The 22748-nt window shown below is 41.9% G+C and overlaps 2 protein-coding genes across 2 annotated transcripts; one reads left to right on the top strand and one right to left on the bottom strand.

Moving 5' to 3' along the window:
* Positions 1 to 2770: 2770 nt before the first annotated feature.
* Positions 2771 to 8043, top strand: LOC101831692 (lysozyme C-2-like). The gene is made up of 4 exons (XM_040754833.1): positions 2771 to 2931; positions 3776 to 3940; positions 6607 to 6685; positions 7171 to 8043. The coding sequence occupies exons 1-4, from the start codon at positions 2796 to 2798 to the stop codon at positions 7235 to 7237; spliced, it is 447 nt and encodes a 148-aa protein (XP_040610767.1). The 5' UTR covers positions 2771 to 2795; the 3' UTR covers positions 7238 to 8043.
* A 7485-nt stretch (positions 8044 to 15528) lies between these two features.
* Positions 15529 to 22428, bottom strand: LOC101831964 (lysozyme C-1-like). Its single transcript, XM_040754831.1, has 4 exons — positions 22213 to 22428; positions 20127 to 20291; positions 16881 to 16959; positions 15529 to 16402 (listed from the first exon to the last, which is right to left on the bottom strand). Exons 1-4 carry the CDS (start codon positions 22421 to 22423, stop codon positions 16336 to 16338), a joined length of 522 nt encoding a protein of 173 aa, XP_040610765.1. The 5' UTR covers positions 22424 to 22428; the 3' UTR covers positions 15529 to 16335.
* Positions 22429 to 22748: the final 320 nt, after the last annotated feature.

Below are 22748 nucleotides of genomic sequence, written 5' to 3'. Positions count from 1 at the left end.
TCTTTTTTTCCTCTTCTTTTTTTAAGTAGCTTTCTCACTATATCATGAGACAAAAACTATAATTGAAATTTGTCACTTCCTCTAACTCCTTCACCAGCAGAAATAACTTTAGAGATCAGAGCCACCTCCGACCTTTGAAGTAGTCACACTGGATTATTGATAGTGGTTTGGCTCTGGACGCTGAGTCAATATTTGCCTATTTAATCCCCAAGAGAGTACAAGATCATAACTGTTCAAAGGTTTATAATGAATGATCGGTTTAGTGAATGGAATGCATGAAGCTGTACAGATAACAACTGTTTGTTCTATGCCCTAGGTGAAGAAGGGCACAGAGGAGACAGCTAATGACCTTTATCTGGTTTTTGTCATTTTGAGTTTCACAAATCCATCATAGTGAACATTATTAAAGAATCAAAATTAATCTGAAAATAGTGGCATTGTCCTTGATTTTGAATAGGCTGTTCAAGGAATGCTTTGGAGACACAACTGGCACTCTGTAAGGTCAATTAGAGCAGAACACGCATTTTTGGTAATAGAGTTGACAATAAATTTGACATTATGTCTGACTTGGTAGCTCTCTTCCTAAGCTGACCCTGGGGTGTGCTGTTGTGCGGTTCTGTGTTGTTGTGTGCAAGAATGTACACAGCTTCCTGAGCTGATGACATCTGAAGACAACACTCAGTTGGATATGTTTGTTGGGTCCATTTAATTTTTAAAGTCCCATTGCTTTCTAGTGACCTTTTATGCTCTAACATGGAAAAAAGTTGGGAGGGAGGAAGAAAAGACCATGTGTAAAAGATATTAGGAAAGTTGTTCACATATGCATTATTTATACTTATAATATTGATTTATAGGTTGTCTTAGGTTTTCAATTCCTGTGAAGAGACACCATGGCCATGGCAGCAATCACAATAGAAACACTTTTATTTGGGGTGGCTTGTATTTTCAGGGGTTCAGTCCATTATCATCATGGCAGGAGGTATGGTAGCATGCAGGCTGATATAGGGCTGACTACTTCTTGATATGCAGGCAACAAGAAGTAGACTGTCTCACTGGGAATAGCTTGAATATAGAAGACTTCAAATCCCACCCCCACAGTGACACACTTCCTCTAACAAAGTCAAACCTCCCTATAATGCCACACTTTCTGGGGACCATTTCCTTTCAAACCATTACCTGGATTCCCATCCAAAATGGAGATGATAGACACTACCTTGGATTCTTGACTGTTGTACGGGTCTTGAAAACTACCACAAAAACAAGGAGGCCTCAGCTCTGTTTTTTTTTGTTTGTTTGTTTTTTTGTTTTTTTTTCTTCGAGACAGGGTTTCTCTGTATTGTTTTGGAGGCTATTGGTCCAGCCCAGCCTCGAACTCACAGAGATCTGCCTGCCTCTGCCTCCGAGTGCTGGGATTAAAGGCGTGCGCCACCACCGCCCGGCCTGAGGCCTCAGCTCTGATAGGGAAGGCTGTCCCTTATCTCCTCACACTGGCCTGGGTAAGAAGCATGCTGATGGATTTCCTGAAGTTCTACCATTGAGAACACAATGAATCCAAGTTCATTATTACTTCTATCGCTGTATCAGGATGAAGCCCTTTCCCTGAGTACAAGATAACTATGCTGTCTCCCATAACTTTCGTGTGACTCTGCTTCACCCAGTTATGAAAATGACCAAAGAAGATCCCAACTTGGTCCATGGCTGTTTGGGATTTTTTTTTCACTGAATGAATATGTGACTGTTTTGTCTCACTTTTTTAATGCAACTGATTGTTTTAATAAAAAGCTGAATGCTCAATAGCTAGGCAGGAGAGAATAGGTGAGACTTCCAGGCAGAGAGAGGAACTCAGAGTTAGTATCTGGTGTGGCATGAGAAGCCATGAAGACACAGAGGAAGTTAGACATACAGAGGAGTTAAAGAGCCATGTGGCAGAAGGTAGACCAATAGCAACAGGTTAATTTAAGTTGCGAGATCTAATTGGTAATAAGCCTATGCCAAGGACCATGTAAGTCTGTGTCATTATTTGGTGCCTGCCTGGCCAAAGGAAGTCCACAAGAAAGACTTGATACACACAGCACTGGTTTGACATGTTACTCTGGTGTGGACCAGAAAGCAATGCAGGGTTTTAAAGTCTTTTTCTCATGTCAAGTGATGACCAGTATATTGATCTTCTATTTCCTCACTTATGCTAGGAAAGGAGTAAAATAAGTAACATAAAAGACCAACCAGGATTGCACAGTGAGACATTGTCTCTGAAGAAGAGCAGACCACTTGTTTGCAACAATACACAGTTTATAATACTATCAAGGGAGTCTAGAAAAGGAAAGGACTAAGCAAAGACATATGGCGATAATTACTAAGAGATTCATTTTGTGGGATGGTCTATGTAAGATAATTTTAAGTGAAAAATACAATTCAAAACAGTAAATGCATACAAAAAATTCAATTTTAAAAGACTGTTGATTTATAGTTGCACCTTATTTTAAGTAGTAAAGCACAACCACTTTATTTTTCTTTATATTGGTCGTAATCCAGATAAAATGAGGTCTCCGTTTTAAGGTTCTTGTGAGCCAAGTCCTTTAACAATCTCATTTCATCGTTCTCTACTGACCAGAACATCCTTATTGAAACACTGGGAGAAAATGATTTTAAAGTTTGTGGATCAATAAGAACTCTGTGCTTTGCACACAGTTCAAAGGGTCAATTCCTCACACCATTAAAGGATGACAGGAGTTAAAGGATGCTTAAATACCATAGCCTGGCTGCTCCAGGCAGCTGCTGAGCTGATTCCTGACAACATGAAGGCTCTCCTCACTCTGGGGTTACTCTTGCTGTCTGTGACTGTCCAGGCCATGGTCTATGAACGCTGTGAGTTTGCCAGAACTCTGAAAATTCATGGAATGGATGGCTACCTGGGAATCAGACTGGCAAACTGTAAGTCTCCTCTTGATCCCTCCAGATGAGTACTCCCTGCAGAGCAGGTACAAGGAGCAATGAGTGAGCACACAGGGAGCTAGAGTTAATAAGCATCTAAGTTTCCTGTGTGTTTGATTTGGTTTGATTAAAAACGTCAGTGTTTTGTCTTCTTCCTCAGAGATATTGGGGTGAGGGCATGGAAGGGGGCATCTGTGCCAGGCTAAGGCACAGATGTCCCCTCCAATGCCATGGGGTACTCTTGGAGTGTCAATGGGTTTTCCAGTTGCTACAGACTCAATAGTCTGCAGGGGTCTGAGAAAAGATGGGAGGACACACTCAGTAAGAACTTGAGTTCTGAGAGCCTGGAGTAACTGGTATCTGTCTTCATCTCTTGTACCATGGTATAGATAATACAGAGAAAAATTTTCAAATTTTTGTTCTTCATATATGGGGCAAAGGAGTTCTATTACCACTGCTTTCTTCTCAATTATGGTCTACTGAATCTGAATGTAAATGATTTTTGTGCATGGCTAGAGGGATGGATGGATGTATGTTCAAATTTATTGGTCCTAAAAGACATCCACTTTGGGGAACTTGAAAAATATCACTTGCTATATGCATACAGAAGTTCTACCTACTTGAAAGGTAGAGACACTAGGATTTCTTGAGACCAGGGACTACCTTGAGTAACAGAGCCAGACCTGACCTGAGCTAGTGGTAGCTTACTTTATAATTAAATCATATATTTGTATATGTAAAGTAAATCACTTATAAAATACAGCAAAATGAAAGAGTTAATTTTGATATTCAGTGTACATCATTTTCTCTTGTGGCTTATTGATGAAGATTTTTTTATTTTCAGGGGTATGTTTGGCTCAACATGAGAGTGGCTTTAACACACAAGCCACAAACTACAACCCTGGTTCGAGAAGCAACGACTATGGGATATTTCAGATCAACAGCAAATACTGGTGTAATGATGGCAAAACACCGAGAGCAGTGAATGCCTGTGGGATACCCTGCAGCGGTAAGACAAGGGAGGTTTGGAGGGACAGCAAACAACCCATCTACTCCTATGTGCAAAAGCAGAGATTCTGTGCAGGAGACAGAACACTGAAGGAAGCACCAGGAACCTGGGGAGACTGTCTTGATTGCTAGAAAGTCATCGCCATTTACATCAAAATTAGCCAAGGAGGGCATTAGGCTTAGGGTATAGTCTGGGGGAAGACCTGCCTGCCAATCAGAGGACTCTTTGTCTATCTCCAGAATTCACTCAATGAATAAACAGTATAAACAGAGCCTGGGAAGATAGCTCAGACAAAACATCCCCTAAAACCAAAGTTTGACCCTTAGTACCTACATAAAAGCTGAGTTTGGTGGCATGTATTTGTAAGACATGCACTGAGGAATCTGACACAGTTAGATCCACTGGGCTAACTGGTCAACCAGCATAGCCTAATCTGTAAGCCAGTTCCAATGGAAGACCCTGTAGCAGAATCAATGTGGACTTCTTCTAGGGAACAGCTCCTGGGGCTGTCTTCTGACTTCTACATACACAAAAACACATGTACAGGTTTACTGGTGCACAAACCATGACACACAGACGCAGACATGTTAAAACAATAGAAAATTAAAAATAGAGAGCTGTTATTACATTTTTCAAACCCACACTCATGATGCACTCACCCATATATGGATGCATAATTAAAATTAAGTATTTTAAAAAATATTATCTTTTTACAACACATAAAATTTCTGTGATGTGTACTAATTAATTGTTAAGTCACCTTCTTGGTGTTTGTCCTGAATTTTCCACTCTATTTCTTTACTTAGTGGTAGTTAGGGATATTTTTGCAACGTCATTTTTGACTGAATGAATTTTATTATAAAGATTTCTAACATACAAGTGAAGATATTGCTATAATACATGGTACCAGGACGTTCTGGCATTTTGTCCAAGTGGCTTCCATGTTCATATATTGATGCATTCTTTGTGTTGAGAGATTTAGAATGAATTATAATACCAAATTTTGAGTTTAAACTCTTTAGTTTTCATGTCCAAACAATCTCATTCATAAATATTATCTCATCTAACAAAATAATACACATTTATTTATTTAAGATGAGATTTATTTTTAACAAAAAAACAAACAACATTCCTATCATGATTGAGTCCTGAGACGGTAGAACTTAAACTCATACAAGGAAGGAAGTAATGTGTTCTAGTGTATGAATCAAATTGCCATATATTGCTCTATTTCTCCAGTGTGGCAATTGAACCCAATACTTGGTACATTTTAGTCAAGCAGTCTAAACAGTGGGCTATCAATTTCTATTCTGTTATACTTGGTTGTTACAATTTTCAGGAGAAAAGAGATTGTGGAACATTCTTTGTAGCCCACTTGGCCTGTGTGTAAGGCATTTTGCACACTCACTTACAGTCACTGGAAGGCAGTAGAACTACAGGGAAGAGGAACATCACTCCCTGTTGAGTGCTCAGAGAGTTGATGGAACTGGGAACCTTTGGACATTGCTCTTCTAGTCTGTAAATCTGTGCTGTATGTCCATGTAAAGTTACATCATGCACATGTGTACTCACATAAAAATGCACAGACTTTACATTTTTACACAAATTAAATTATGCTTACATAGCCTTATGATACGGTTATTACTAGAAACCACATTCATAGTAACAAGCACTGGCCTGAATTCTCACGTGAAAGAGTGAATAAAATTGCAGGACCAATGTTCTGTATGTTGAAAACACCACTATTAAGTCTTGAGTCATTTCTTTCTTTAAGGTTTATTTACTTATTATGTATACAGTATTCTTCCTTCATGCCAGATGAGGGCACCAGACTTTATTGTAGATGGTTTTGAACTACCATGTAGTTGCTGGGAATTGACCTCAGGATTCTGGATGAGCAGCCAGTGCTCTTAACCCTGAGCCATCTCTCCAGCCCCAACTCTTGAGGCTCAAAGACCTGGCTCCTTTTCTTTTCCTGGTTACAAATAGTCAGGAGAGCTCTAGTCACATGGGCTTCTACATTGCTCTCTTTCTTACAGTATCCATTTATCTTTGTGTGTGTGTGTGTGTGTGGTGTTTTGCCTGCATATTAGACTGTATACCACATGTGTGCGTGGGATCTGTGGAAGTCAAAAGAGGACTTCAAGTCCTAGAGCTGGAGTTACAGACAGTTGATAACTCTCACATGGGTGCTAGGAATCAGGTCCTCTGGAAGAGCATCCAGTGCTCTTAGCCACTGAGCCATCTGTCCAGTCCCTGTTTTTCTTTAGTATACATTTTCACTAATAGACCCAGGTGACAGTTCCAGTGTGTTCTGTTTCCAGTGTGAGAACAAAGAGGACCTACTGTTATGGTAGCTGAGGGTTCCACAGCCTCCAGTGGCTCTCATCACTTCGGTGAGTTTTTACTTGGTATCAGAACTGGAATCCTAAGAACACTCAATATATCCCAACCCCCAGGGACTCTACAAATGAGAAATAAAATGGCTTACATCATGTCAACTGGATAGAATCAAGACAGGCTGTCTCCAATAATCACAGAGGCCTGGGCACTTGGAAAATGATTTTTTGTGTTCACTGCTCAGTATCACAGAAGAAAGCTGGCTGGATTTGAAGCAAAAGTGGGTTTTATAACAGTCCTTGTCATTCCTCACCCCTGTCTTTCAGCTTTGCTCCAGGATGACATCACTCAAGCCATACAATGTGCAAAGAGGGTTGTGAGGGATCCACAAGGCATTAGAGCATGGTATGTTGGAGCTAGGGAAGGGGAAACTGCTGGTTGTGCTGATGTATTCCGTGAATGAGTCTTTCTAAGGCCCAAGGATCCTTCTGAGCTCTGCAGGTTCAGCTGGGCCTTTCACTGCGTCATTATTCTTAGGAATTTTTCCAGAGTGTGAGAATCCCCACTCATGACTCCTTCCTTGTCAGGCCACCAGACTATTTGTAGAATCAGTCAACTGTCGTGTGCATGTGATGTCACATTGACACTGACCATGCTGTACTCTGCTTGGTGTTTGGAGAGGATCACACAGTCAGTCATGTAGACAGAGTTCCACCTGTCAGTAGCAGTTTCTGGGTGATGCTATAGCCTGTGTTTCCCAGGAGATCTTGGCCCAGGAACCAATCTCCATTAGTATCACTGTTAAAGTGTTTCCCTACAAATGTTTGAGTATGTGTGTGACAGAGGAGACAATTTTAATAATTTCTATCCTGTCTCACTTTCCTCCTCAGGGTGGCATGGAGAGCCCACTGTCAAAACCAAGATCTCACCCAGTATGTTAAGAACTGCGGAGTCTAATGCTATGCATTTCCATTTCAGCTTGTTCTGTCTCTTTCTCCCTATAAAAGTAGAAATGGGAAAAGTCACACTTCCTTGGATTCCCCTTCATTCAAGCAGGATTTAAACAGAATCAGAGGCAAAATGTTTCCTAAGAGGCTTCATGCTGACTAATGGCTTCATTGTTCTAAACAAAGCCATCATTTTTTGGTTACCCAAGGCAGCAGATGCTGGTGACAGTGGTCCAGCACTTTGACCGTCACACACATCTCTATCCATCAGTTCTTCACCTATGATGTAATTCACATTCAGTTTCATCTGAATTAATCTCCATCTCTCCCTGGTTGGATAGGCATACAACAGATATTTACAGAAGGATGTAGATCATGGGTAAAATGGCAGCTGTGTGAGATCCCAGGCCTTGTGTGTGAGCTCAGCTCCCAGGCTGTTACAACAGCCACTGTGTAGGGTGATTTGTGTTTGTAAGGAAACAGAATTCTGAGTGGATAGAACTGAGACCCCTCAGCTCAGAAACTTGTCATGAATATGTGACCTTCATAAACTATGTTCTTAAGAGTTGTCCCAATTATACTGCTTAAAAGTAAATTTTCAGTTCATGTCAAAGTCTGCTTTAACCCTTGATAGAATGTTCCCATGCCTCTTTCAGACCATGAGATGGTCATGACAGATTAATGACTGTGTTAGCTCTTAACTTTCTTATAGTAGCTTCATGCATAGGAACCGACTCTGAGACAGAGAAGCTCGATTCAGCAACACTAAGTGCATTGTGGAAAACTACAAAAAGACATTAAATGATTTTCATTTCATTCTTTGTCTTTCTTTTCTCTCAATTGGTGTCTATGGGAGAAAACTGTTTCTATTTTGGAAGAAATCAACATCACACTCTTAATAGGCTCTACATTCTCACTTAACCAGCAACTGCACCCTCACCTACATATAGCCAGCACCTATATCCTCATTTACATATAACCTGTGCCTACATCCTCATAGACACTTAGCCTGTGCCGACATCCTCACCTCCACATAGCCTTTGTTTACATCCTCATCTACACACAACCTCTGTCTACATTCTCACCTACTCATCACTACTATGTACACACTTACATACCATTGCCTACATCATCACCTACACTTAGCCTGTGCCTATAACCTAATCTACATATAACCACCTGGATTTTTCTTGGGTAGCTGACCAACAGGCCCTTCTCAAAGTGAAACACTTCTGTCTTTAGAGTCTGTTCTAGCCCAACATCATCCTCCACACATTCCTACTTCTCAAGTCCTTTGCTGGGTCTAGGATTGTGATTTCCTTTTTCATTTTGGGGATGCTCCAGGCTGTGTTTTCCACCATCTCCCAATTTAACCATTAGACCAATACAAAGAGATCTCTGCATGTGGTTTGCTAACCTAGAATGCACTCAGCAATTCTGTCTCATTTTGACTCAGAGCACTTGCTAATGAACTCTGCTTTCCACTGACTGGTTAGGCAATGGCAGTCTTTTAAAATCACCAGCAGCTTCTGTTAGTATTCAGGCATCTGTACTGGCCTGCCCTTGGGGTTCTGACAGGAGAAGCCCTCAGCTGCAGTCACTAAGAATACCTTCTGTGCACATTCACTATGTTCCCTTTTCAAAGGGCCCTGCCCACCTTCTCTCTCTCTCTCTCTCTCTCTCTCTCTCTCTCTCTCTCTCTCTCTCTCTCTCTCTCTCTCTCTCTCTCTCTCTCTCTTCTTCTTCTTCTTCTTCTTCTTCTCTCTACTCTCCCCTTCTCTGCTTCTTGCTCCCTCCTTTCTTCCCCCTCTCTCTTTCTCTTCTACCACTCTTGTTTCTAGGGACCAGTCTCTGCGCCCCTCTGCCCCATTTTCTGCTCCTTTTCTCTCCTCTTCCAATAAGAATCCTGTTGTATAGCATGACTTCTCTGTGGCATTTAAAAAATTGCAACAGCTCCCCCATCTCAGAGCTTCCAAGGGTCTTAAAAACTCCACAGTCAGACAACAGGGAGGGGCAAGCAAGATGGCTCAGAGGGACAGCTGTCTCCTCCCAAACCTGGAGACCTGAGTTGAAACCTAGGATACACATGATGGAAGGGAGAGTGGACTCCTGCAAGTTGCTGTCTGAAGTTCACATGAGAACTGCTCCCCACATGTCTATGTGCAAATAAACACACACACACACACACACACACACACACACACACACACACAAGAAATTCTAAAATTTTACTATTTTAAAATTTTTGTGCAAGGGTGTTTTCTGTGAAGGTATGTCTGTTCACCATGTGTATGCATCATGCCTTGTACTGAACAGTTTTATGTCAATCAAGAAAATGCCTCCATATGAATGGGTTGTAAGCAGGCTTGTAAGGAATTTTCTTAATTATTTCTTTTAGTATTAAGGATTATTTTTGGCCATCCTTTTCTTTTTATGAAAGGCTAATTGCAGTCAAACTCCTATATCCTATTACCTGGCCCCCATAAGCTTGTAAGGATATCATAGTGCAAAATACATTTACTCCAACTTTGAAAGTTCCCATAATCTTTTACAGTCTCCACAATTGTTTTTTGGTTTTTCGAGACAGGGTTTCTCTGTACTGTTTTGGAGGCTGTCCTGGAACTTGCTCTGTAGACCAGACTGGCCTCGAACTCACAGAGATCCTCCTGCCTCTGCCTCCCGAGTGCTGTGATTAAAGGCATGCACCACCAACACCTGCCTTCAACAATGTTTTTTTTTCTTCAACAATGTTTTAAAGTACAAAGTTCAAAGCCTTTTCTGAGATTCATGCAATCTCTTAACTGTAATCACATATAAAAATCAAAATAAAAAACAGATCACATACTTCCAACATATATCATCACAGGATATACATTACTGTTCCCAAATGCAGGGAAGGGAGCATAGTGAGGAAAAACTGAACCGAAGGAAGAATGAAAACCAGCTGGGCAAACTCCTAACTCTACATCTCCATGTCTGATGCCAAAGCACTCTTCTGATTGCCAACTCCATTCAGCTCTGTTTACTTCAACACACTTCTTCCTCTTGGGCTGGTTCCACTCTCTGTTAGCTGATCTCATCAGCAGGTATCCCATGATTCTGGCATGTCTAATGTCTTGGGTTCTCCAGGGCCATCCAGGCTTCAACTTCACAGCACGATGTCCTCTGTACTAAACCTCCATTCAGGGATATCCCTGACACTTGCCTGGTTCTTCAGCTTTCTTTAGGCAAAGAGGCAAATTATATAACCTGTTTACTCTATTCTTAACTCTAGAGCCAGAACCACATGGCCGAAGCTGCCAACTTCTGCTGCTTGCTGGGACTAAAACCGCCCCTCCACACACAGACACACAGACACACAGACACACAGACACACAGACACACAGACACACACACACACACACACACACACACACACACACTCAGTTAGATCTTCACAAACTTTCTGTTCTTCACTTTGCAAGCTTGGCTGTCCTGAAACTGAATCTCTAGAGCAGGCTGGCCTCAAACTCACAGATTTGCCAGTCTCTGCCTTCCCAGTTCTGGGATTAATGGTATGACCACCACACCCAGTTTTAAACTTTTCTTTAGTTTCTTTCCATAAATTGGAAATTTAGCTTGGTGGAAACTTGCCCTGAAGTTACCACTCCCCTTTCCATTACCCTGCTCAGCTTGCTCCTTTTCAGTATAAATCTTCATTTAAGTTATCACTAATAATCACAGGACAGAGTCTATACTAAGCTGTTCTGAGATTTCTTCTGCCAATGGAATTAATACAAAACTCTTCCCTTACAACCCAGGAAGACTCTTCAAACAAGGGCAAAGAGCAGTCACTTTTTTCCTCAAAATATCATAAGACAGGTCTCTAGGCCACATACTAACATTGCTCTCCTCTGAAACCTCTTGACTCCATAGTTCATCAGATCACATCCGGCACCTCTGTCTTCCAAGTTTCTACTAATTTGACCCATTAAGAAGCCTTTAAAGCATTCCACTGCCTTTCAAACCCAAACTACCAAAAAGTCCATAATATCCCAAACAAAATCATGGTCAGGCCTGTCACAACAATACCCCACCAACTTCTGTCTTAATTAGGGTTTCTATTGCTGGGAAGAGATACCATGACTATTTTTTTCTTTTTAAATGACTTATTTATGTACATTGATATTTTATCTGCATTTATGTCTGTGCATGTGTCAGATCCCCTGTAATTACAGGTAGTTGTGAGCTGCTATGTGGGTGCTGGGAATTGAACCTGGGTCCTCTGGAAGAAGATCCAGTGCTCTTAAACCACTGAGCCATATCTCCAGTCCCCATGACAACTCTTATAAAGAAAATATTTAATTGAGTTGTCAACTTACAGCTTCAGAGGCTGAGTCCACTGTGATTATCTGGCTCATTAAGAATGGGAGGTAGTTCTGTTCCGGAAAGATAGTTTTCTTCCATTCTATTATGAAGTTAAACAACTAACAGAAAAGAAACCCAGCTAATATGTACAATTGAAACACCATGCTTTGCCTCTGCTCTCCATGTTAAAACATAAAGGGTCACTGTAAAGCAATAGGACTTAAAACTCAAACTGAACCAACACACAAATATAATGATTTGTACCCTCTTACACGAGTATCTTAAGAGGCTTGTAGGTATTTTCAAATAAAGGTTTCATATCCTGATACAGAGAAGACAATTTTTTATTTTTTAATAATTCTTTTATTTTAAGTGCATAGGCATTTTGGCTTTTGCATGTGTCTGGGTACCCCATGTGTACCTATGGAAGGCATAAAAGGGTGTCAGACACCTTTAATGGACTTGTAGACAATGGGCCACCACCATGTGGGTGTTGGGAACCTGGGTCCTCTGCAAGAGCCGCTAAGTGCTCTGAACTGCTTAGCCATCTCTCCAGCCCCTCTGTGGTGCTTTGCACCAGGATTCACCCTGATGCACAGGCTCTCCATTTTGTATTTCAGACTGTCCTTGAATTAATGATAATCATCCCCTCTCATCATCACACATGCTAGGACTACAGGTGTCAGTCAAGAAGGCTCTCACTGTCAACCAGCACTTCTTTCTCTTTGACACAATTTTCTCTCAGACAGGAGTGGGTAGGATTGGTCCCTGGGATAAACTACTGACACCATAGCAAATACCCAGTGATGTCAGTGTTTGAGTCCACAATACAATGGGTCAACCCTGTTTAGATTCATCTGGTGTCACTCGACAAGATCACAGATTTTCCAATCAGTTCCTTAGTGCTCAAGGTCTTAGTCAGTCAGCTGAAGATTACCAGATACTGGATGGAAACCACCGTCTGAAAGGGACCAAAGGAAACAGGACACTGTGAAGTGAAATAGAATTACAACGAATGCCCCAGGGAGATCAGAGATGCAAGGGGTCCATGATAAATGAGCAGAGAACTGAAAAGAAACCTTCGTGTTTGCATCCGTTACTTTTCTGTTGCTGTGATAGGCCATGGCCAAGAGAACTTACAGAGAAGAGATAAACTGGATTTCCTTGTCCAGAGGGTTAGAGTTCACAAGGACAGAGTTTCAGCATGGTGGCAGGAAGCTGGGGCAGGAGGTTGGAGCAGCAGCTGGGGGCTCAGTCTCAATCCACAAGTAGGTGACAGAGAGTGCTAACTTGAAGTGGTTTAAATCCAAACCCTACCTCAAGGCACATACTTCCTTCAGCAAGGCCACACCTCCCAGCCCTTTCCAAACGACCATCAGCTGGGGAACAAGTATTCAAATGCCAGAGACTAATACAGAGATTTTCATTCAAACCAGCACAGTGTTCATCAATGAGAACATGTTTCCTAAAAGGACCAAGATTAATTGTGTATCCCTCTCCTATTTGGGGCCCAGAGTGATGAGCAAAGGGACCTCCTGGACAGCATGTAGGATACTGGACAGGCACTGACTACCCTTGGAAGGAGATAGACTCCAGAAGAAGCCTCCTGCCTCTCTGATCAACAACTTCATTAGGGAAGTAATGGCCCTGTGAATGTCTCAGAAATCATGACAGAAGAGGTAAAACTCATCTGGAGTGTCTCTGGGTTGTTTTCTAATAACAGTGAAGGCTCTGGGAAGATGACATAGCAGCACTAAACACTGACAGCTCTTGCTGAGGACCCAGGTTCAATTCTCAGCACCTACATGCAGCTCATAACCATCTAGACTCCACTTCTAGCAGATCCATTACCTTCTCCTGAATCCTGGGGCCATGAGGCATGCAGGAGAAACAAAAACAAAAATAATTTACATTAATTTTTCTGTGTGTGAGCACATGTGAACTCCACACAACAACTTGCGGTCCGTTTTCCCTTCCACCATGTTCACCAGGCCTGGGAGGAGGCACCTGTCCCTCTGAGCCATCTTGCTTGCTCCTCTAAAGGCGTGGGTGTAATGATTTCATTAGACCCTGGATAAATGATAACTGGGTGTTTTATTGGGGAACAACTTACACAGAACAATAAAGAATCACTGCAGACTCTCTGTGCCCTTCAGATCTGACCCGGGACCCAAGGGAAAGAGACTGCCTGAGAGGCACCTGTCCTCAAGTGTCCCTCTTTCCACTCCAGCTGCACCTGAAGCCACGCCCAAAGGGGTGTGGCCACTGTTACAGATTCACAGGCAAGATGCTGCTCACTACAAGTCTCCTTTTAGTCTAAAGAAGAAGGTTTCCGGCCTTATGCAAAAGTTATAAACAATCCCAGGCATTAGCCTGGGAAGCCAGCATGGGACTGATCAAGACCCCCTGAATCTGGGTGTCAGTGAAGAGGCCTAGGGAATCTATTGAGCAGTACCCATCCCAAGTATACACACGGACTTTGGACTCCAATAGAACAATGTGAGGTGCACTCTCACCCTGAACTCTTGGGAAAGGGTCTACGCCCTGCCCTATATGAAATGACACACTATGGACACCCCCATGGAGGGCCTCACCCTCCCTGGAGAAATGAGGGGATAACGGTGGAGGGGCGGGAGAGGGCACGGGAGGAAGGGAGGGAATGGGAGAGGGACCTGGAACTGACTTGTGAAGCAACCTTGATTCTTATCTAAATTTAAACTGGAAAATAAAATTAAAAAAAATAAATAAAATTAAATTAAAAAAAGAAAAAAAAGTTATAAACAAATATAACAAATGCCAAGTATATTCCAGGAAAAGGAAAGGTAAACATCACAAATTAAAACCTACTACCAGCTAGAGCAATATTGACCAATAGACACATACTACACCCATCCCTGGTTTCTGACTGTGGATTTCTTAAGACCAGTAGGAGCTTTTTGATGGGGGATCTGTTGGTGGTTTTAAGAGACTGATATTGCCTCATCACTCAGAGGAAAGCAGAGCTAGCCAGCAAGTGCTCTGAGTCAGAGTAGAGCAGAAGAGTTGAATGCATTCTTGGTTAGCAAATCACATGCAAGACTCTTTGTATAGGTCTAGTGGTTACATTAGGGGGTGGAAAACCACCACCAGTACATCCAATCCCACGTGCATTAATTAGACTTTTCCCCATATATATTCCCCCAGAGAGTTTAATTCAGGAATCCAGCACAGTGAGAGATTGACAACTGATAAAAGACAGAATTGCTATTAAATTCTGAAAATGAAAAAAGAAATATGTCACAGGATCACTCAGACACCACCAAGGTGAGCAGATGCCTGACCTGACGCTAAGTCAAAAGGAAGCGTGTGATGCACACAGTGGATGCCCTGGAGAAGGTGAGGACTCATGCCCTGGGAAGAGCAGAGCAGAACAGTGGGGATACACGTGGGGCAGGACACGGAATCCTCAAGAACCAGTTATTTGATTGCAGCGTTTTTAATTTGATATTTTCAGATCATGACTAATGGTCAGTAAGTGCTTCAAGGGAGAGAGCATAGTCAGAGAATAAAGACATCAAAAGCAAATTTAAAATCAGTAGGGATACAGCCCAGAGCATTCCACAGAGACAGCAAAGGGTTTGAGAAGTAGCAGTGTGTGTAGGGTGAAGTTGGGTTAGAAGAGACTCTTAAGTGAGAAGTGTTTCACTTTATAAGAGCGTGTGAGGGACAAGGATCATTGGTCAGTTTGTTTCTTCATTTTATCCCAAAAATATCCAGGTAGTTATGTGTATATGAGGCTGTAGGTAATGGCTATTTGTAGGTGAGAATACATGTACTAGCTATATGTAGGTGAGGATTTAGGTTCTGGATTAGAATAGGTGAGGGCAAAGACACTATTAGTGTACCATGTTGATTTTTCCCAACATATGAAGAATTTCCCCCAAGGACACCATATGAGCATATACAAAGACAGAGTGCATTGAAATCATTTAATATCTTTTTGTAGTTTTTCACAATACAATTAGTTTTGCTGATCCAAGCTCATCTGTCTCAGAGTCAGTTCTTATGCATGAACTTTAAGAAAGTTAAGAGCCAGCACAGTCACTAATCTGTTCTGAATACCCCATGAACTGCAAGAGGCATGGGAACACTCTATCAAGGGTCAAAACAGACTTTGACATGAGTTGAAAATTTCCTTTTTAAGCAGTATAAATGAGACAACTCTAAGAACATACTTTTTTGAAAGGTCACACATTCATGACAAGTTTCTGAGTCCAGGAATCTCAGTTCTATCCACTCAGAGTTCTGTTCCCTGAAAAACCCATCTCATCCCACACAGCGGCTGTTCTAACTGTCTGGCTGCTGAGCCCACACACAAGTTCTGGGAGGTCACACAGCTACCAATTTACCTAAGATCTATTGTTGCCTGTGAATACTGTTGTATTCCTATCCAACAAAGGGAAGATGGAGATTAATCCTGGTGACATTGAATGTGTTTACATCATAGGTGAAACACTGGTGGATAGAGATGTGTGTGACGGTCAACGTGCTAGACCACTGTCACCAGCATCTGCTGCCTTGGGTAACCAAAAATGATGGCTTTGTTTAGAACAATGAAGACATTAGTCAGCATGAAGCCTCTTAGGAAACAGTCTCCATTTTTCTCCTGTTCCTGTTTAAAGCCTACTTGAGTAAAGGGAATTCCAAGGATGTGTGACCTCTCCCAAAACTAACCCTATAGCTAGAAAGAGACAGATTGAGCTGAAGTAGAAGCAAACAGCGTTAGACCCCGCAGTTCCGAATATACTGGCTGAGATCTCGGTTTTGACAACGGTTTTTCCATGCCACCCTGAAGAAGAAAGTGAGACACAAGAAAAATAGTTAAAATTGTCTCCTCTGTTTCACACATACTGAAACATTTGAAGGGAAATATTGTAACAGTGACACTAATGGATATTGGGTTCTGGGCCAAGATCTACTGTGAAACACAGGCTATAGCATCACCCAGAAACTGCTAATAACTGGTGGAGCTTTGTCTACATGGCTGTGTGATTCTCTCCAAACCCTGAGCAGACCATGGGATACTCAGTGTCAATGTGACATCACATGCATAGAACAGTTGACTGATTCTACAAATAGTCCAGAGGCCTGAAAAGGAAGGAGTCATGTGTGGGGATTCTCACACTCTGGAGAAATTCCCTAAGAGTAATGATGCAGTGAAAGGCCCAGCTGAACCTGCAGACCCCAGAAGGACCCTTGGGCCTTAGAAAGACTCACTGCATACATCAACACAACCAGCAGTTTCCCCTTCCCTAGCTCCAACATACCATGCTCTAATGCCTTGTGGATCCCTCACAACCCTCTTTGCACATTGTATGGCTTGAGTGATGTCATCCTGGAGCAAAGCTGAAAGACAGGGGTGAGGAATGACAAGGACTGTTATAAAACCCACTTTTGCTTCAAATCCAGCCAGCTTTCTTCTGTGATACTGAGCAGTGAACACAAGAAATTATTTTCCAAGTGTCCATGCATTGGTGCTTAGTGGAGACAGCCTGTCTTGAATATATATAGGAATCCACAAAAACGATCCCAGCTAAGACTCCTAGCAAGAGTGGAGAGACTGTCTGAACTGCTTTCCCCTGCAATCAGATTGTTGACTACCCTAACTGTCATCATAGAACCTTCATTCTGTAAAGGATGGAAGCACATGCAGAGTTCCACACCAAAGCACCAGGCTGAGCACTGGAAGTTCAGTCAAAGAGAGGAAGAAGGGAATACATGAGCAAAGGGTGGGGGTCAAGATCATAAGGAAACCTAGAGAGACAGCTGACCAGAGTTCACGGGTACTCATGGACTCTAGACCAACAGCTGTGATGCCTGCATGGGATTGAACTAGGCAGGCCTTCTGCATGTAGGTGGCAGTTGTATGACTTGGTCTGTGTGTGAGGTCCCTGGTATTGGGCCAGAGATCTATCCCTGGTGCATGATCTGACTTTTTGGAGCCTATTCCTATGTTGGGATGTCTTGTTCAGCCTTGATGCAGACGGGCTTCAATTTGATATGCCAGGCTCTGTTGACTCCCCATGGCAGGCTTAGACTTTCTGAGGAGTGGATGTGGGGGTGGGGTGAGGGAGAAGTGGGGGAGAAAGTGGGAGGAGGGGAACCCTGGTTGGTATTTAACATTAACAAATTTTTTTAAAAAGAGAAAACATTGTGCCGGGCAGTGGTGATGCACGCCTTTAATCCCAGCACTCAGGAGGCAGAGGCAGGCGGATCTCTGTGAGTTCGAGGCTAGGCGGGACCCACAGCCTCTAAAACAATTCAGAGAAACCCTGTCTCGTAAAAACAAAAAAAAGAGAGAGAGAGAGAAAAACATTGCAAAAATTCAAAAGCTTTATGTGAGTAAAACTCCTCCTAACAATTAATAATCAGTAAAATAAAAGGAGCCAGATGCTTTAAAAATCAGGACTTGAAGCTGGAGAGATGGCTCAGTGGTAAGAGCAATGGCTGCTCTCCAAAATCCTGAGGTCAATTCCCAGCAACTATATGGTGGCTCACAGTCAACTATAAGATCAGGTGACCTCTGCCAGCAGAACACTGAATACATAATAAGTAAATAACATTTAAGTGTGGTGTTTTCTTTTTTTGGTTTTTTCGAGACAGGGTTTCTCTGTGGCTTTGGAGGCTGTCCTGGAACTCGCTCTGTAGACCAGGCTGGCCTCGAACTCACAGAGATCCGCCTGCCTCTGCCTCCCGAGTGCTGGGATTAAAGGCGTGCACCACCAACGCCCGGCTTAAGTGTGGTATTTTCAACATATAAAATATTGCTACTGCAATTTTATTCAATGTTTAAAATGAGAATTCAGGTCAGTGTTTCTTATTATGGTTGTAGTATTCAGTAATAACCATTTTATGGAGATGTGAAAGCATAATTTAATTTGTGTAAAATGTAAAGTCTGTGTACGTTTTTATGTGAGTACACATGCCCATGATGTAACTTTACATGGACCTACAGCACAGATTTACAGACTAGAAAAGCAATGTCCAAAGGTTCCCAGTTGCATCAACTCTCTGAGCACTCAACAGGGAGTAATGTTCCTCTTCCCTGTAGCTCTACTGCTTTCCGATGACTGTAGGTGAGCATGCAAAATGCCTTATAAGTAGGCCAAGTGGGCTGCAAAAGTGTTCCACAAACTCATTTCTCCTGAAAATTGTAACAACCAAGTGTAACAGAGTAGGAATTAATAATAGTTCAATGTTTAGAGTGCTTCACTAAAGTATAGCAAGCTTCGGTTCCATTCCCACACTGGAAATGTAAAACAACTTTGACCAATTCAATGCATGTGCTAAACATTATACGTTACTTCCATCGTGGCATTTGAATTCATGTTCCACCATCCCAGGCCTCAATACAGACATGAACATTGTCTGATCTTTTCCTTGTTGAAAAGAAGCTTCTGCTTAAATATATAAACCATTGCTATTTTGTTTGAAGATACAATGTCCGTCTAATTCTTGGATGGTTTGGACTTGTAAACTAAACAGTTTTAAAACAAATTTGATATTAGTAATTAACTAATCTGTCAACAGGAAGAGTGCATCAATACATGCACATAGAAGCCAGTTGAACAAAATACCAGGACTTTGTGGTACCCTGTCATATGGTCTGTGTTATACTACTACCGTCATTTGTATATGTTTAAAAAAATATTTATAACAAAATTCATTCAGTCAAAAATGACCCTACAATAATATCCCTAACTACCACTAAGTAAACAGCAAGAATACAAATGTTCAGGACAAAACATCAATAAGGTCATTTACAATTAATTAGTACATATTCCAGAAACTCTCCTATGCTATAAAATGACAACCCTTAGAAACATTTTCTTCATTAATTTTAATTATGTGTCCATGTATGTGTGAGTGCATATGAGTATAGGTTAAGAAAACCACCAATTTTTAATATTGCCAGCTTTTTATTTTTAAATTTTCTACTAATTTAACATGTGTGTCTCTGTATATGGTGGTATGTGTACCAGTGAACCTGCGCATGTTTGTTTGTGTATGTAAAAATTAGAGGACAACCTCAGAAGCTGTTCCCTAGAAGTAGCCTACACTATTTCTGAGAGAGGGTCTGTCATTGAAACTGGCTTACAAATTGGGCTATGCTGGTTGACCAGTTAGCCCCATGGATCTACCTGTGTCAGACTCCCCAGTTCAGGTCCCACAAATGCGTGCAACCAAACTCAGCATTTATTTGGGTGCTGAGGGTCAAACCTTAAATTAGGCAATGTTCTGTCCAAGCTACCTTTCCAAGTTCAGTTTATATTGTTTATCCATTGAGTGAATTTTGGAGATAGAACAAAGGATCCTCTGATTGGCAGGCAGGGCTTCACTAGACTATACCCTAAGCCTAATGTCCTCCTTGGCTAATTTTGATGTGAATAACAATGACCTTCTGGCAGTCAAGACAGTCTCCCCAAGTTCCTGGTGCTCCCTTCAGTGTTCTGGCTCTTGCACATAAGAGAAGGTGGGTTATTGGCTGTCCCTCTAAACCTCCCTTGTCTTACCGCTGCAGGGTATCCCACAGGCATTCACTGATCTCGGGGTTTTGCCATCATTACACCAGTATTTGCTGTTGATCTGAAATATCCCATAGTCGGTGCTTCGGGGTCCAGGGTTGTAGTTTGTGGCTTTTGTGTTAAAGCCACTCTCATGTTGAGCCAAACACACCCCTAGAAAGAAAAGAAATATTCATAATAAACAGCAACAGCAAATTATGTGTATTGGATTCCATAATGAGGTATTTGAATTGTTTTTTGAGACAGTGTTTCTCTGTATTGTTTTGGAGGCTGTCCTGGAACTCACTCTGTAGACAAGGCTGGCCTTGAACTCACAGAGATCTACCTGCCTCTGCCTCCCAAATGCTGGGATTAAAGGCGTGTGCCACCACCGCACCGATAACTAGCTCTTTGATCTTGTGTATTTTACAAGTGATTTACTTTATCAAAACAACCATATGATTAAATTATAAAATATGGTACCACTAGCTCAGGCCAGGTCTGACTGTGTCTGACTCTGGGTAGTCTCTGGTCTCAATTAATCCTCCTGCATCTGCCTTTCAAGTAGGTGGAACTGCTGTACCTAGTCAGCATGTGACTTTACTGTGCCCGAAAGAGAATCTCTTGGAGGACAAATCTGTTTGCACTGAGAATAAACAGTATTAGGTCCTTTTAAAAAACTCAAATAGAAGAACTGGTCATAATCATGCTCATTTTAATCCCAGCAGCTGGGAGGCAGAGGCTGCTGAATCTGTGTGAGTTTGTAAACAACCAGGTCTACATATAAGCTCCAGGCCTGCGAGTGCTATACAGTGAAACCATGCCTTCTACTCCCAAATTGAAATAGCTTTTTTTCCCATTGTTTCTCTCTCTCCATGTATTCTTGAGATATCTCTGTCTAAAACAGAATCATAAATAGTGGTTAGGTGGATTTTATACATTAATATCAAATACACATGCCAATAAAGATGTCCCTATGAGAAAAATGATGATTTCCTCAGAGAGATGTTCTCAGAAGCAAGGAGAATTTGCATGTTAGAATTATTTGTTCTTGACTATGTCACTAAGTATTCTACCTCCTTGGCACAGAATATGTAATCTCCTGTCTCAGTGTCCCATTGCTGGGATTCCAGGGGTGTGCATTATCATAAATGGCTATTGAGAATATTGATATGGAAAAGATTAGAACAAGAAAGGTTCTTGGCATCCATCTATCCACCCACCCAACCTTCCACCCACCCATCCATCCATCCATCCATTATTCAACCCCCAATCCATCCATCCACCAATCCATCTATTCACCTGCCCATCAATTCACCTATCCAACTATCCACATATCCATCCATTGCCACACCCACCCATCTGTCCATCCATCCATCCATTCATCCATCTTCCATCCATCCATTCTTCCATCCATCCACACATACATCTGTCTGTTGCTCATTCATGGACAATGACTTATAGAACAGTAGGCATCTTAATCAAAACTGAAAAGCATACTAGCATACTAGTGTATAGGTGGAGTCAGCCATTAAAAACTTTTCCTCATCCTTGTCTTCCATTGTGTAGAACATAAAGCCATTCTAGAGTGAAGAAGCACACAAAATCATTTCATTCTCAGTCCAGAGGACCTCATTTAATCAGCAACTAGAGGGAAGTAGAATCCCTCTGCCCTATATAGGAAGTTCAATACATTTAAGAATATTCCCTCAAAAGATCCATGCCATGGGAAAAGAAATGAAGACAGATACCAGTCACTCCAGGCTCTCAGAACTCAAGTTCTAAATGAGTGAGGCCTCCTGTCTTTTCTCAGACCCCTGTAGGCTATTGAGTCTGAAGCAACTGGAAAATCCATTGACACTCCAAGAGCACCCCAGGTCCTATTGTCTTAGCCTGGCACAGATGCCCCCTCCCATGCCCTCACCCCAGTATCTATGAGGAAGAAGACAAATGCTGAGTTTTTTAATAAAACCAAGTCAAACACACAGGAATCCTAGACACTTATTGGCTCCAGCTCCCTCTCTGCTCACTCTTTCCTCCTCGTACCTGTTCTGCAGGGGGTGTTATCTGGAGGGATCAAGAAGAGGAGACTTACAGTTTGCCAGGCTGACTCCCCTGTAGCCATCCATTCCATGTCTTTTTAGAGTTCTCGCAAACTCACATCGGTCGAAGACTTTGGCCTGGACAGTGACAAACAGCAAGAGGAACCCCAGGGTGAGGAGAGCCTTCATGTTGCCAGGAATCAGCTCAGTATCTTCCCGGAGCAACCCAGCCACAGTATTTAAGCATCCTTTAACTCCCATCATCCTCTAGTGGTGTGGGGGCTCCACCCATTGAACTGTGTGCTAAACAGGGAGTTCTTATTGATCCGCAAACTTTAAAATCATTTTTGTTTTCCTCCAATGTTTGATTAGGGATGTTCTGATCTATAGAGAACAATGAAATGAGACTGTTTAGAGACTTGGCTCACAAAGAAGTAAGAGACCACACCTCTTTAAAAAAGAGAGCTCATTTTATTTCATCTAGAATAAGAGCAACATAAAGAATAACAAAGTGATTTTGTTTTCTGCTTAAAACAAGGTGTAACTGTAAATCAACAGTCTTTTAAAATTAAAATGTTTTGTGTGCATT

The sequence above is a fragment of the Mesocricetus auratus genome, unplaced genomic scaffold, assembly GCF_017639785.1.
Source record: "Mesocricetus auratus isolate SY011 unplaced genomic scaffold, BCM_Maur_2.0 Super-Scaffold_100011, whole genome shotgun sequence".
NCBI classification, from domain to species: domain Eukaryota; kingdom Metazoa; phylum Chordata; class Mammalia; order Rodentia; family Cricetidae; genus Mesocricetus; species Mesocricetus auratus.
Note: the sequence above shows the minus strand (reverse complement) of the source record. Positions and strands in the feature narration are given on the sequence as shown.